This window comes from Halichoerus grypus, chromosome 11 (genome assembly GCF_964656455.1).
Source record: "Halichoerus grypus chromosome 11, mHalGry1.hap1.1, whole genome shotgun sequence".
NCBI lineage: Eukaryota > Metazoa > Chordata > Mammalia > Carnivora > Phocidae > Halichoerus > Halichoerus grypus.
In genome coordinates, this window is record NC_135722.1 from 7036104 (window position 1) to 7050231 (window position 14128).

The following is a 14128-nucleotide window of genomic DNA, read 5'->3' on the forward strand; positions in this document are numbered from 1 at the left end:
TTTAATCAGGGAGTGGAGGTAGAGAGGGGGAAGAAGGAAGGCCAGGAGAAATGCATGGTTATTTTATTTTTTAAGTAATTTCTTTTAAAGATTTTATTTATTTGAGAGAGAGAGAGACAACATGAGTGGGAGGAGCAAAAGGGGAAGGAGAGAGAGAATCTCAAGCCGACTTCACGCTGGCGTGGAGCCTGATGCGGGGCTCGCTTCCAGGACCCTGAGATCATGACCTGAGCCCAAACCAAGAGTCGGATGCTTAACCGACTGCACCACCCAGGTGCCCCGAGAAATGCATGCTTAAAACTACGTAAGATGACAGAATTGCCTTCAGAGCCATGAAAAACTACAAGCAGGAAGAGAAGGGTCCTCAATTCCTGAGCCCTACTGTGTGCCAGGCCCTTCCCTGTGTTTCCTCATGTCATCCTCGGGGTCCCTGTGAGTGGAAATAACAGGAATAGTAGTTGCCATTCATGGTGTATGTACAATGTGCCAGACTCTTTTCTAAGTGCTTTAGTTCTTACACCACACCAGGAGGTGTGCAGTAGAGAAAACAGGATCGGAAAGGTCAAACCACAAAGCCAACATCTGGCAGTATGTACAGTGGTGTAAGGAGCCTGGAACCCAGGTGCAGTGGGGGGGGCACTGGAAGAGATTCCCAAAGGTGTTCTGGTAGGGGGAACTGTGGTGAGGACCCCAGGGAAGCCCTGGGCAGTCAGAGCACAGCAGGCGAGGCTGGGAAGATGGGGTGGCACGGGGTGTGTGTGTGTGGTGGGTTTGGCAGGTGGCGAGGAGGTTTTGGAGGTTGTGAGCTAGGGGGGACAAGGTCAGAGCTCTGCCCTGCCAGGCAGAAGATGGGCCTGGTGGGACTTGCAGGAGAGCCCAGCCCGGGCTGGGGCTGCCCTTTGGCAAGGCTCCAGGGAGGGGTTGTGGGTCTGCCTTGAACTGGGGTGGTGGGGTGGGACGAGGGTGGCGGCCATCAGGCCTTTAGAGCCAAGAGGCCTGAGACTCAGCCATCAGCTGGGCTGATTTCCTGCTTTTGTAAGCAGGAAAGGACCCAAGGCCCACAGAAGGGATTGCCCACTATGCCTTGGGAGAGAGTGAGCAGCAGAATGAGGACTGCAGCCTAGCCCTCAGTGAGAAGCCATGCTCAGGAAGGTTCGCTGGGGCAGCCCAAGGAGCCCGGGGCGGCTCTAGGAGGAGGAGGTCAGAGATGAGCCTTGCTTCCTAAAACCCGTCTGCCCGTGAGAAAGTAGCGGTGAGTGGGTTCTACTTTGGCCACAGTGGGAAAGCGGAAGGGTGAGTGGGATTGGTCCTTGGGCATCTGACGGGGAACGAAGAGTTGCCACGAGATCAGGAGAGGCAGGTAGGGATATTGTTGGGACTTCACCTTCTTTGGGGCCCTTTGGAGATGGGGAGAGAGAAGTGGAGACCCAGGGCTGGCTGCAGGGCTGCCCGCTAATGTTGCTCTCTCGCTTGTCCACTCATTCATTCTTGCACCAAATATGTATTGAGAGCCTATTCTCTGCTATGTGCTGTGCTGAGCCTTCGGGATAACATCAGTGAACAAACAGCCAGAGATCCCAGCACAGACGGACAACAAGTTAATTACTGGTACATCAGAAGGTCACAAGTGCCATGGAAGAAAGAAGAGGAGGAGCCAGGGAAGGGACACCAGGAATGCCCGGCAGGTGACAAGTTTGAATCCAGGCTAGACCAGGCCAACAAGGCCTGGAGGCAGGAGCCCATTTGAAGAAGAGAAGGAGGCCAGGGTGGCTGGGACAGAGTGACCAGGGCGTGCCCAGAGATGAGGTCAAAGGACTGTGGGGCTGCACCTTGAGGGCTCCTAGAGCCTAGGAGGGCTCCTGAGCAAGATGGGACCCTCGCAGGGTGTGGAGCAGAGCACAGACATGGTCTGACTTAAATTTCAACCGCATCACTTTGGCTACTAGGTGGAGAACAGACTGGAAGGGGGCAGGGGCGGAGGCAGGGAGGCCGGCAGGAATCCAGGTGGAGGCCACGGTGGCTTTGGGCCAGGGCGGTAGCAGTGGAGGAGGCGAGGAGGGGTGGGATTTGGGACATGCTTCAAAGGCAATACTAGCACAATTTCCTTAGGGGAAGGTGGTGAGGTGTGAGACAGAGGGGGGGGCTAGGGGGACTCCAAAGGTTGGCACCCACATTTGGAGCCTTCACACAGATTTCTATGGGCATGGCACCTGCGCCCTGGATCTCTGTGCCCCGGAAAGAGGACCCCGCCCCGGCCCCACTTCTCAGCATACCTAAGAATAGAATCTGACGGAATATCCTGTGGCCGTGGATGTAGACAACAGGTTACATCAGCGCCCCCCTCCCCCCGTACACTCTGTTAATGTCAGACGCTCATCATTTGCAGCAACCTCAGCCCTTGGCCTGCCTGTGCCCTCATCCTCGGGTCTGCCCTGATGCTCTGCCCGCCACCCCCCCACCCCGTGTGCATCCCCGTCCATCCGCATCCTGTCTCCAAGTCCATGGGACTGCCTAGGAATCACTGAAGTGTAATGGAGATGATCCTGAACATGAACACCCCCACCCCCACCCCACCCCCGCCCCAGAAGCCCCCTTGGATGACCTCCAGAGCCTCCCAAAGGACATGGGAGAAAAGAACCTCAGAAGCATGTGCTTTGCCACAGATCACCGGGCTGGTGGGGGCAGAGCTGAGGTTGGAACCCCAGTCTGGACGACACCAGAGCCCCTGCTGCCTCTGCTGGTGTCCATTGGCCCCTCTCAGGCAGAGAGAGAGAGGACGGGAGCAGGGAAAAGAAAAGTACCAGGCAGGTGTGAGAAACACGGGGCGTGAGCCGTCATCTGATTTGTAAAAAGATGCAACGAATTTATAAATGATGTAAAATATCACTTTCAAAACAACAGGGAAGAGTGAGCGTATTTAACCAGACTACGCTCGTAAGGAGCCGATGGGTGAGTGGAATCATAATTCACGCTCTAACACGCTTAGTGTATTGGCCACACAGAAGGTTGGTCAAAGGAAGCAGAGAGGAAGAGAGAGGGATGCAGGTCTCCCTGCCTTGTCAGCTTGGGTTGTTGTCCAAAGAGAAATGGGCTTTCATAACCCCAGAGCTGAGACACCCGCCACCCTTCATACACTCAAATCCCCAGCTTGTCCCCTGGGAGGGAGGCCCGGAGAAGAGAAGGCCGAGCGAGGGAGGCTGTTTGTGACTCACACAAGGGAGCTGGGGGAGCTGCACACCACCCTGGGAGAAGGCAGGGCTTCAGGACCGGGAGTCACTCCTCTCTGGGGTCCCACCCTGTCGGCTCTGGGGGTTCCTGGGGTGCGGGGACTGCGCAGGGCCTGGCCCCTGGTGGCCATGCTCTATCTCTGCCGGCCTGGCCGCCTGTCCCAGGCGGGCGGCAGCCTGGTGGGTGGCGCTGTGGGGACGGAGGGGGTTTGGGCCGGCCAGGTGGGGCAGGCAGGGTTAGTTAAGGCCTTGCTGGCTGGGGCCTGGCCGCCCTGCCTGGTCCCGCTGCAGGGCTGCAAGGCCATCGTTGGCCGGCAGGGGGCGGGCCACCGGGCCATCATCCCTGCCCGGAAGATTTCACACTCCGTACACACTTCCTCCAGGGTCAGGGCCACCCAAGGTGGCTCCCTCCCCTCTCCTGGTGCCGAGGTCTGGGCACCGGGCCACTGCTCATTCTCCAAGCCAAGTTAAACATTAGTGGAAGGTTATCGGGTGGGCGAGGGGGAGGGAGATCAGGGACCGACAGACGCTCCCCAGCGTCTCCTCTCCGGAGCCACCAGTTCCCGCCCCTGCCAGACAATGCCCGTGGAGGAGTTTGTGGCCGGCTGGATCTCTGGTGAGACGTTTTTCTTCCTTCTGTCACATCCCGCCTAGCGGTCGGTCACTGCCTGGGGACATAGAAGGAGCTGAGACCAAAGCCCTGGTGGCTCTGGAGCGCCAGACCAGCTATCCCCATGCCTCCTGGCAGTTGCCACAGGGGCGCGGGAGGAAGGTGCAGGTCCCTAAGCCACGCTGTCCTCACCTGCAGGGCCAAGGTGAGCCCTCTCCCAGACACACCTGCAGACCTTCGCCGTGAACCCCACTCTCTAGGCCCACCCTGTGGGGCTCAGAAAGCAATTCCACTGTTGACCCCAGCAGCTGTCCTGCATTCCCCTCTGGGCCTCTGCCCTACCCGGCGATGGGCTGCATGTCCTGGTGCAGAGGCCTGCTGTGTTGTGGACCCAGCCCAGCTTCTGGCTGACAGTTCTCTCAGAAGAACGAGAGGGTCATTCCGAACCTGCCTCCTGGGGCTGTGACCTCGCCCAAGTCTCCAGGGCCAGCGCGGCTATGGAGGGCAAGATCAGAACGTGGGGAGGTGGCCTGCGGGCTGGGCTCTCCTCCCCGGGTGCCAGCAAGACTGCCCGTAGGGCCCCCAGCTCCGTACTGCTGGCTGAGGGGGTAGAGCGCTGGGAGGGCAGGGCCTGGTCTGGATCAAGGCCCCGTACTCAACAGCAGTCGTGCGTGGAAGGAAGGAAGGAGTCGGGCAGGCAGGCAGGAGCACTGGAGAATCTGTCCCACGGCCCCACAGTTGGGTAAGCAAGCAGGACGGTCAGTGCTGGACTCTGTGAGGACACCGCGTCTGGGGCTGGCTCCTCCCTTCTGCCTGGGTGTCCTCTGGGCACGGCCAAGGCCCTCTCCATGGTCCCCTTGTCCCTACACCTTCCTAGCCCAGTGCTTGGTGTGGAGGAGGATGCAAAGGGAGTTTCTTTGGAGTCTGGCGGGAAAGCCTGGCCTCATTTTCTCCTGCCCGAATCCCCCTCTCCTCAGCCAGGCGCAAGGGGCCTCACTCATAGCATCATCTTATCACGCAGGAGCTCTGGGCTTGGTCCTGGGACACCCTTTTGACACTGTAAAGGTGAGTCGAGGGGAGGCACCCAGGGAATGAAGGATGTCACCTGAACCAGATGTCAGGATGCCTTGAGAGCAGGGCCTGGCTGATGGGGATCTTTCCTATCAATCCTGCCCTGCTGGCATCCTGCTGGGCAGAGGGAGGAACGGGGCTGGAGCCATCCCTGCCCGTCCCTACTGGGCTGCCTGCTCTGTCCTCCTCACCAAGGTGCGCCTGCAGACCCAGACCACATACCGGGGCATCATCGATTGTATGGTTAAGACTTACCGCCATGAGTCGGTGGGTGTCTTGCTTCTTTGGGGCTTTGGCATGGGAGGCATCTGGGTGGTCAGCAGCAGTTTTCTTCTCCCCGGCAGGGCTCTCTGCCCCTGGAAGAGAGAAGACCAAAGTCGGGGCCTCCTGGGGGCTGGGTGGTAGCTCAGTGCCCCAAGGATGGACCTGAGGCTGTCCCCAGCCTCAGCCTGCCTCAGCCTCCCTTCGGCAGGGCTCAGGAGTGGTTTCCGGCCAGAGGAGACCCTGCCAGAGATGGGAAGGGCAAAGAGGAGGCCCCCTTTGCCCTAGGGTCGCCATGTCTTTCTACAGCTTCTGGGCTTTTTCAAGGGAATGAGCTTCCCCATTGCGAGCATAGCTGTGGTCAACTCTGTCCTGTTCGGGGTCTACAGCAACACGCTGCTGGCACTCACAGCGACCTCCCACCAGGAGCGGCGGGCCCAGCCACCCAGCTACGCGCATGTCTTCATAGCTGGCTGCACTGGAGGGTTCGTGCAGGTGAGGGACAGGTGCAGGGGCATGCGTACACAGTGCTATCAAGCACACACACACAGACCTCCGGAGGGGTCTGCCAGCCTCAGTCCTGTCCTGGGGGACCTATTGCCCTGCCGGAGCCCGGAGCCCAGCCCCTCCAGTCCTGGTGTGGTCCTGGCACCCCTCCAGCTCACACCCTGCTCAGCCCCTTTGCCTGCAGCCTCACCAGGCCCCAGTCCACAGATCTCGCTGGGAGAGACCCAGGGTATTAATCATTAAATAGCTCCCATCGTTTAGTTTTGGTCTTTGTTCTCAGCACTTAAGTATCCGGCTTTTGATTGGTGGGGTGGAGGAAAGAGGGGCCTCCAGGCACCAGAGGGAGCCCCAGCTGATTGAGGGGTGTGAGCATAGAGGCAGAGGGGCCCGTTTCTGGCTCCACCCCACACCTCAGCCAGGCGCCTGAGGTCACCCTCTATTTGGCACCTGCCCTGATGCCCCTAACACACTTTCTGGGGCAGAGAGCAAGGACAAAGGACAGAATCAGGTGGCTCACTCCAGTGAATTAATGATTCATGAGACCCCCAAAAGGTCCTGGCTTTTCTTCTGCCCCTTCTTGTACAGGGCACACGCTTGCATATTTCCCAAGCCTTGAGACCTGCACCCCACCAAAACAAGGAAGCAAACTGAGACTCCATGCTAGTGGCCGGCCCAGCCAGGCCCAGCTCCTAAGTCACCCTCCCCTCCAGCTCATTGCAAAGCCAAACAGATAGCAGAACTGGGGACTGTAGGGTCACGGATGGGGATTGGGTTCAAGGACCAACAGGAACCCGGTTTGCCATCAGGCTCATGGATTCGGCTTAACAGGTCTGGGAGCAGAAATTGTGTTTTAGTGTGGAGATGGGGAGGAAGAGGCAGGATGTGACTCTGGCCAGCCCAGGGCAGGGAATGACAACCTGTGATGGGCACAGAAGTTGCTTTTGGCTCAGAAAGCCTGACGCTGTCAAACATTGGCATTGTGTGCCATCCCCACCGTGCCCGCGGGCAGGATGGGGAGCCGGGGGGCCCTAACCTGCCCCTGCTAGCCACCCTACCTTTGGCTCAGCCATTTGCTCACCGTCGGGAGCCCTGGGCTCAGGGTCACGTCCCCTGGAGAAGCCCCGAGCTCGGCACTGCCCGCAGGCTCTGAAGGATGACATCAGGATCCCGCCTTATAGGGAGGGAGCCCAGAGCACCATCCTTCCAGCAGGGGAGGAAGTAAGCAAAGTTGGCCCGCCGCCCTCGGAACATCATCGCCAGAGCCAGCTTCCAGGGCTGAGGGACTAAGCTCGTGTACTTTCCACAAAAGAAACAAAACCCACAGAAACCCCTCACGACACACTAACCTCAGCTTGACCTCAATTCTCATCTGAACTTTAACAGCTGACCTTGACCTTAGTGCATCCGTGACCCTCACATTAGCCCTGGGCCCCAGCTTCCCTCCGCCTCCACCCAGAACCACCCTCAGTCCTAATACTACCCCAAATGTTTGTCCCTTCTGCCTCAGCCGGGTGATAAGAGTCCTGGGACACAGATCCCACCATCACCCACCTTCTGTTGGGACCCTAGTAGTTGGGGGTTTGCGGGAGGCAGGAAAGGCTGGCCCAGCGCTTGACCCCCTCAGGGGCCTCTGAGAGGTGTCCCGCAGGAAGTGGGGGGAGCGAGACTCTATGAAGTTGAGTCCCCAACAGGACTGAGGTGACCTCCTTCACTGTGGGGAGGGGTCAGACCTGTCTCACGGGCACAGACTGAATCCTTTTTTCAGACCCCGTCACCGCAGGTGCGTGCTCACCCCTGGCTTCTGGGGGGCTAAAACCTACCCCCACTGTTGGAGAAACAATGCAGGATCGTTTCTGAGCTCCATGCACGGGCCAGGCAAGTTCAGTGCTGTTGCCCAAGGAGACGGGCAGTGCCGCCGGCCGTCAGGGGCCGATGCTAAGGGCAGCGGTCTGGCCTGTGCTTGGCCCCGCGGGCAGATGCGGCCCTCTCTGCCCACCACCTTCCTCTTGTTAGGGTGGGCCGCCGTGCTGGCCCGGAGCCCCACCCAGGCTCTCCGTGCTTCCTTCCCTACAGGTCTACTGCTTGGCCCCTTTTGACCTCATCCAAGTCCGGCTACAAAACCAGACAGAGCCGAGGGCGCGGCCGGGCAGCCCCCCGCCCCGGTACCGGGGGCCTGTGCACTGTGCGGTCTCCATCTGCCAGGAGGAGGGGCCCCGGGGGCTCTTCCGGGGAGCCTGGGCCCTGACGCTGAGGGACACCCCCACGCTGGGCATCTATTTTCTCACCTATGAGTGGCTGTGCCGCCAGTCCACGCCGGACGGCCAGAACCCCAGTAAGTGGGGTGTGTGAGCGGGTGGGGGGACAGACAGGAGTGGGGGAGGGGAGCTGGCCCTTGCCCTGGAGGATGGGGGAGGGGCCCCAGGGATGGGGTGGGGGCGCTCTGCTCCTCGGTCTGACGGCCGCCTGGCCTTCCTCCGCCCCAGGCTCAGCCGCAGTGCTGGTGGCAGGGGGCTTCGCAGGCCTCGTCTCCTGGGCCGTGGCCACCCCCTTGGACGTGATCAAGTCCCGGATGCAGATGGCCGGGCTGAAGCACACGGTGTACCGGGGAGTGCTGGACTGCATGGCGAGGAGTGTCCGGCAGGAAGGACTGGGGGTCTTCTTCCGGGGGCTTACGATCAACAGCGCCCGTGCCTTTCCTGTCAATGCTGTCACCTTCCTCAGCTACGAGTACCTCCTGCGCTGGTGGGGATGAGCGTGGCCAGGTCGTGCCCGCAGCTCCCCCGCCAGACCCCGGTCCGACCGCCCAGATGGAGAAGAAGGGGAAAGCACCAGCTTGCCTTTCCCATTCCAGAGGCCCGGCCCTTCCTTATGGGCACGCAGCTGTGGGGGGCAGGAGGCCCGGGGTCCTGGCCTCGGGAACACAGGCTGGCTTCAGCCTCCCAGCAGCACTCAGCCTTGGCACCTGTGCTCCCCTCACGGGCCCCCGCCTGTGACTTCACCCCTCAGAGAGCTCTCAGCGCCTGCACTCCCGGGTGCTGGCCAGCCCCTGGATTCCAGCAACGGTCCTCACCGCCCCCCACCTCGCCTCCTTCCAAACCGCTCCCCGCACGACCCCCCTGGCGAGCAGTCTTCTGTCTCCTGCTGGTCCAGAATCCTTCAGTGGCTCCCTTGGCCTGTGAGAAGAAGCCCCACCTCCTCCACCTCCAGCCCTGCGTGGGGAGCACAGGCTGGGCTGTTCTTCATTCCCTCCTGCCCAGCAGAGGGCGGCACCCCCAGGGTGACTCCATCACCCCTTGGCTAAGCCCGCTCCTCGGCCCAGGCTGAGCACTGTCCCCCGGAGTCGTTCCTGGCAGGCAAGGGAGTCCCCCTTGTCCCCCACTGGCTGTGGGGTTTTCATACCACCCCCACCCCCACCCCGCCCCCTTCCCTCCCACATCCCCCACATGTGGCCTTGATCACAGCCCCCCCATGCTTTGCCACGGTTGTTGATTCACTTCTCAACCTGACCCCGTGACACAGGGAGCTCCTTGAGGTCAGGGGTCAGACTTCTGATCTGTTCCCCCACTCCAGCCACCACACCTGCTTCCTTGGTCCTGTCCCCCATCTTTCCACTGAGAGGTTTTGCCTGCCCGGCCCCTCTCGGAGTCTCTCGGAGTGCCAGAAGTCGGGGGCCACTCCCCCCGGGGGTGTCTCCCGGCCCACCCTTACTGATGGTCCTTGTTTTCTTTACCCACCCCAATTGCTAAGTGGCAATTTCAAGCTGGCTAAGAAGGTTTACTTAATTGGCAATAAAGCTCAGCTGAGTTTGTACCCACTAATGTCCCGATCTGGTCTGAGATCAACCTGGGCCCACTTCATGGTGACCTGAATGCCCGGAATTCTTGCCATTTACTGGGGGCTCCCTCTAAAAACCATCACAATAGGGGCACCTGGCCGGCTCCTTCGGTGGAGCGTGAGACTCGTGATCTCAAGGTTGTAAGTTCGAGCCCCACATTGGGTGCAGAGATTACTTAAAAAAATAAAATCTTAAAAAAACACAACAACACGTCACCATATTATCACAGTTTATAACGTTACAGCTATTATCACAGCCTCAGCTCAGAGGCAGTGTTTACCTTGTCCAAGGTCACACAGCCAGAACGCCACACATTCTGGACACATGTGAGCCTCCAGCTCCAGAGCACAGTTACTCAGCTGCTCTGCTCTACCTGCGGCCTGAGACAGTCTCCCACCAAAGTTCAAACGCAGCCGGGCTAGGCCTGATGGCATCAGCCCCCCTGTGCTCGCCAGGGCTTTCCTTCACTGGATCGTGGGCTGCCGACGGCGGGTGGCCCCCGAATCGTCCCCCCCTTCCTCCACTGTCACAGTGTGGCCGCAGGGCCCGTGGCCTGGACTTGGGCTCAGCTTCCTAACCTCCCTTAGAGCTCACTGGGCCCCCGTGCTTGGGCTTTAGATCGAGAAATGTGTAATGCATGCAAATTGCCCGTCTCTTGCCTTCGAGGAGATGCCTCACTCTTGGCCGGAAGTGTTGACCCCCCAAGGCCCTTGCACATAGGTCAGCCAGGAGCCTGGGTGCCGGGGAGCACAGCCCGTCTGACCCCCCCAGGCTGCCGCACCCTGGCACCTCCTTGCTGCCATAGTTCGCCTTGCCCTTACTGATGCAGTAGGTAGGGGTCTGCGGGCTTCCAGGTCGGGGGTGACTCCTCTGTGGTCTGTGGCACCAGGCATCTGGGGCTGGATACGGCAGTGATGGTCCGACGGTCGTTGGGGGCACGGCGGGCGGCGGGGGGGGCAGTGGGTGCCTGTGAAGAGGAGGTGATGCTTATAAATGGGCCAGAAGGGAGCAGGGGGTCAGGGTGGCCCTCTGTAGTTTGCCATGAGTCATGTTACCAGTCAGCAGGAGAATAACATTTAAAAATCCTTTTTTGATTTGGCTTTAGTTAAATCCTCTTCTGGGGGAGTAATTATGCCCACAAGCCTGCCTCTGTCCTGTCCGTTTTGCCTATCTGGTTCTTTCCAGAGGTGTCTCTGGGGGCTGGAGCTCCTCTCCTCTAGCTGCTCACTTAGAACCAGAGAGAAGGCAGGCCTCCCGCGGGGCCGCTCCTTCCACTGCAGTGCTGAGGGCTGCTAGCGGGGCATCAGAACAGAGCTGGAGTGAGGTGAGGGTTAAAGATCAGGCAGGAAGTGGCCAAGGAGTTGCTTTTTCTTTTTCTTTAGGCTCCATACCTAGCATGGAGCCCAACATGGGGTTTGAACTCACAACCCTGAATTCAAGACCTGAGCTGAGGGGCACCTGAGTGGCTCAGTCAGGTAAGTGCCTGCCTTTGGCTCAGGTCATGATCCCAGGGTCTTGGGATCGAGCCTGCGTCGGGCTCCCTGCTCAGCGGCGGGGAGCCTGCTTCTCCCTCTCCCTCTGCCCTTCCCCCGCTTGTGTGCTCTCTCTGTCTCTGTCAAATAAATAAATAAAATCTTTAAAAATAAATAAATAAAAGGCACGTGTTTTTACATCAGCAGGGTCTCATAATACTCATGTTAAATTCCTCAAGGAATTAACATGTTGTTAGAGGGCATCATTCTTTTTTTTTTTTTTAAAGATTTTATTTATTTATTTGAGAGAGAGAGAATGAGAGAGAGCACATGAGAGGGGGGAGGGTCAGAGGGAGAAGCAGACTCCCTGCCGAGCAGGGAGCCCGATGCGGGACTCATCCAGGGACTCCAGGATCATGACCTGGGCCGAAGGCAGTCGCTTAACCAACTGAGCCACCCAGGTGCCTGAGGGCATCATTCATTTTGAGAGCTCACTGAGATCGAAGGAATCCCTAAGAGCCAAATAGCAAATGCACTTGCTTTGAGGTTGACAATGGGGCTGGTGTCTGAGCCTTGCACATAGGGAGCCTGTGACTTGGGCAAACGTGAAAAACATCTCGCTGGTTTTCGTGCTGTCAAACGTGACACTTATTTTTATAGCAGCGATCACAGTAGGAGAAATTACAGGAAGCTAACTGATGTGGACTCCATGAGAGCAGGGATAGGGAGAAATGACACACCGTGGGACGATTCTGGCTTAAATCACTTCTTCCAGACTCACTAAACAGCTGAGCCGTGGGGATGCACTTTGCAAATGTGATTTCGTTGGCGTTTCCAGCCTGACCACTGCTGGCTGTCTCTGGTCACGCATCCTTGAGCATCCCAAAAGTGCCTCGCATTCCCCGCCAGCCTGCTTCTGCTGAAGTCAGTGCTCTGTGACCCAGAAATGTCCTCAGGCCAGAGGTCTCAGAGAAGCTCCCCTCCTCCCACAGCAAAGGAGTCCCCAGCTCCTGCTAACCCTGCTCCCAAAGTTTTCTAAGACTCACTCCCTCTTTCTCAGTCCTAAAGCCACAGCCCTGGTCCTGTCCTGAAACTGGACAAATAACTCAACTTTTTCCTACTCTCCTTGTCCCCTTTGATGGCTTTCCATTACTCTGAGGAATCAGGGCAAGCTCCTTCTACAACCTTCAAGGCCCTCGGACATTCACCTTCTCTTGGTTCCTTAAACAACCACGTTCCCTCTCACCACAGGCCATTTGCATGTACAATTCTCACTGCCTGTGCACCTCCCACTCATCCTTCTGCTGTCATCACCACTTCCTTAGGGAAGCTCTCCTCAGCCCCTCTGTCTAGGTCAAGTTCTTTTGGCTTATCCCAGTGGTTTAGAATCACCTGGGAAGCTTGTTCAAATACAGATTACTGGGCCCCATGCTGGGGTTTCTGAGGCAGTAGGTCTGAGGAAACTCCAAGAATCTGTGCTTTCCTAGGTTCCTACTGAAGCTGCCGGTGTGGGCCGCAGTTTGAAAACCACTGTGCTCTCATGTAATCCCCACTTCATCTGGAATCACAGGCTTTTGTGTGTGTGATTCCTTTATGACAATTGTCTTTCCTCTAAGCTATGAACTCCGTGAAGCAGAGACCTTGTCTGTTTTTGTTTATCATCAAAACGCTAGCGGGCACACAGAGTTGCTCAATGAAGAGCTTTGAACAAATGAATGAATGAGTAAATGAAAGAAAGAAAACCGGTCTTCCTGACATCCCCTCTGGCAGGCTGGTGCCCTAGGCTTTACCTAGAGCCCTGCTACTACAAGGCGGCTACATTCCAGATCCGTTATTACAAATGCGATCTTAAAACCATCGCTAACTTTTCAAGAAGTAAGGGAACTTCCCAAGCGCCCCTTCAAAACAAGGAAGTACATCTCGGCTCTTTCCACAGTTTGGCTATTGCGGACATTGCTGCTGGGAACATAAGGAATAGCATGGAGGACATTAGGAAAAGGAAGGGAAAAATGAAAGGGGGGAAATCGGAGGGGGAGACGAACCATGAGAGACTATGGACTCCAAGAAACAAACTGAGGGTTTTAGAGGGGAGGGGGGTGGAGGGATGGGTTAGCCCAGTGATGGGTATTAAGGAGGGCACATACTGCATGGAGCACTGGGTGTTATACGAAAACAATGGATCGTGGAACACTACATCAAAAACTAATGATGTATTGGGCGCCTGGGTGGCTCAGTTGGTTAAGCAACTGCCTTCGGCTCAGGTCATGATCCTGGAGTCCCTGGATCGAGTCCCGCATCGGGCTCCCTGCTCGGCAGGGAGTCTGCTTCTCCCTCTGACCCTCCCCCCTCTCATGTGCTTGCTCTCTCTCATTCTCTCTCTCTCAAATAAATAAATAAAAAATCTTAAAAAAAAAAAAACTAATGATGTATTGTGTGGTGAGTAACATAACATAATAAAATTAAATTAAAAAAAAAAAAAAGGAGGGGCGCCTGCGTGGCTCAGTCGTTAAGCGTCTACCTTCGGCTCAGGTCATGATCCCAGGGTCCTGGGATCGAGCCCCGCATCGGGCTCCCTGCTCAGCGGGAAGCCTGCTTCTCCCTCTCCCACTCCCCCTGCTTGTGTTCCCTCTCTCGCTCTGTCTCTCTCTGTCAAATAAATAAAATCTTTAAAAAAAAAAAAAAAAAAAAAGGATTTCCTCAGATGAAAAAAAAAATAAGGAAGTAAGTGCAAATTGGGGTGTTGGAATTGGAGCTGCCCTTAGGGCTCACACTAATGCTGAGACCTGGGAGGTTAAAGAACTTCACGGAGCTGAAGACTAGACTTTGAGTCCACCGCACACAGGGGAGATGAACCCAAGACTCATAAACCAAGATTCTGGAAAGGGATACACCTTTAGTGGAAGAGTAAACCAGAAAACCTCCACACACCAAAAAGGGAATTTACAAAGAAACCTACCACGCCCTCGTGGTGGACAGAAGTTAAGAATAAGAGTCTCCTCTGTGAACCAGGAACCACATGCCTACTCACGGCACTTCAGCTCTGGAACATCTTTCCGGGAGAAATTTAATTTATCACGGCAGTGACGCCCTCTCGTGCCTGGTAGGAGTAATCACACATCTTTTGATCCCTAAATCAGACCTTCAG

At 57.2% G+C, this 14128-nt stretch overlaps 1 protein-coding gene and 1 long non-coding RNA gene across 3 annotated transcripts; one reads left to right on the forward strand and one right to left on the reverse strand.

Moving 5' to 3' along the window:
• Positions 1-2955: 2955 nt before the first annotated feature.
• On the forward strand, positions 2956-9486 carry SLC25A45 (solute carrier family 25 member 45). 2 transcript variants are annotated; one of them, XM_036077656.2, is made up of 6 exons: positions 2956-3843; positions 4859-4902; positions 5104-5175; positions 5479-5664; positions 7750-8008; positions 8160-9486. In XM_036077656.2, exons 1-6 carry the CDS (start codon positions 3807-3809, stop codon positions 8426-8428), a joined length of 867 nt encoding a protein of 288 aa, XP_035933549.2. In that variant the 5' UTR covers positions 2956-3806; the 3' UTR covers positions 8429-9486. The 2 variants fall into 2 exon arrangements, with proteins under 2 accessions (XP_035933549.2, XP_035933550.2); XM_036077657.2 differs by lacking the exon at positions 5104-5175.
• LOC144379402 (uncharacterized) lies at positions 3782-6813 on the reverse strand. The gene is made up of 3 exons (XR_013442276.1): positions 6732-6813; positions 5164-5264; positions 3782-3895 (listed from the first exon to the last, which is right to left on the reverse strand). It is a non-coding gene; the product is annotated as an uncharacterized LOC144379402 (long non-coding RNA).
• Positions 9487-14128: the final 4642 nt, after the last annotated feature.

Excerpts from the sequence above, each read along its gene's own strand:
- SLC25A45 (XM_036077656.2), top strand. The coding sequence starts at position 3,807 with ATGCCCGTGGAGGAGTTTGTGGCCGGCTGGATCTCTG. Across the intron at positions 4,903-5,103 it reads ACCCTTTTGACACTGTAAAG|GTGCGCCTGCAGACCCAGAC; the intron begins GTGAGTCGAGGG and ends CTCCTCACCAAG. Across the intron at positions 5,176-5,478 it reads AGACTTACCGCCATGAGTCG|CTTCTGGGCTTTTTCAAGGG; the intron begins GTGGGTGTCTTG and ends GTCTTTCTACAG.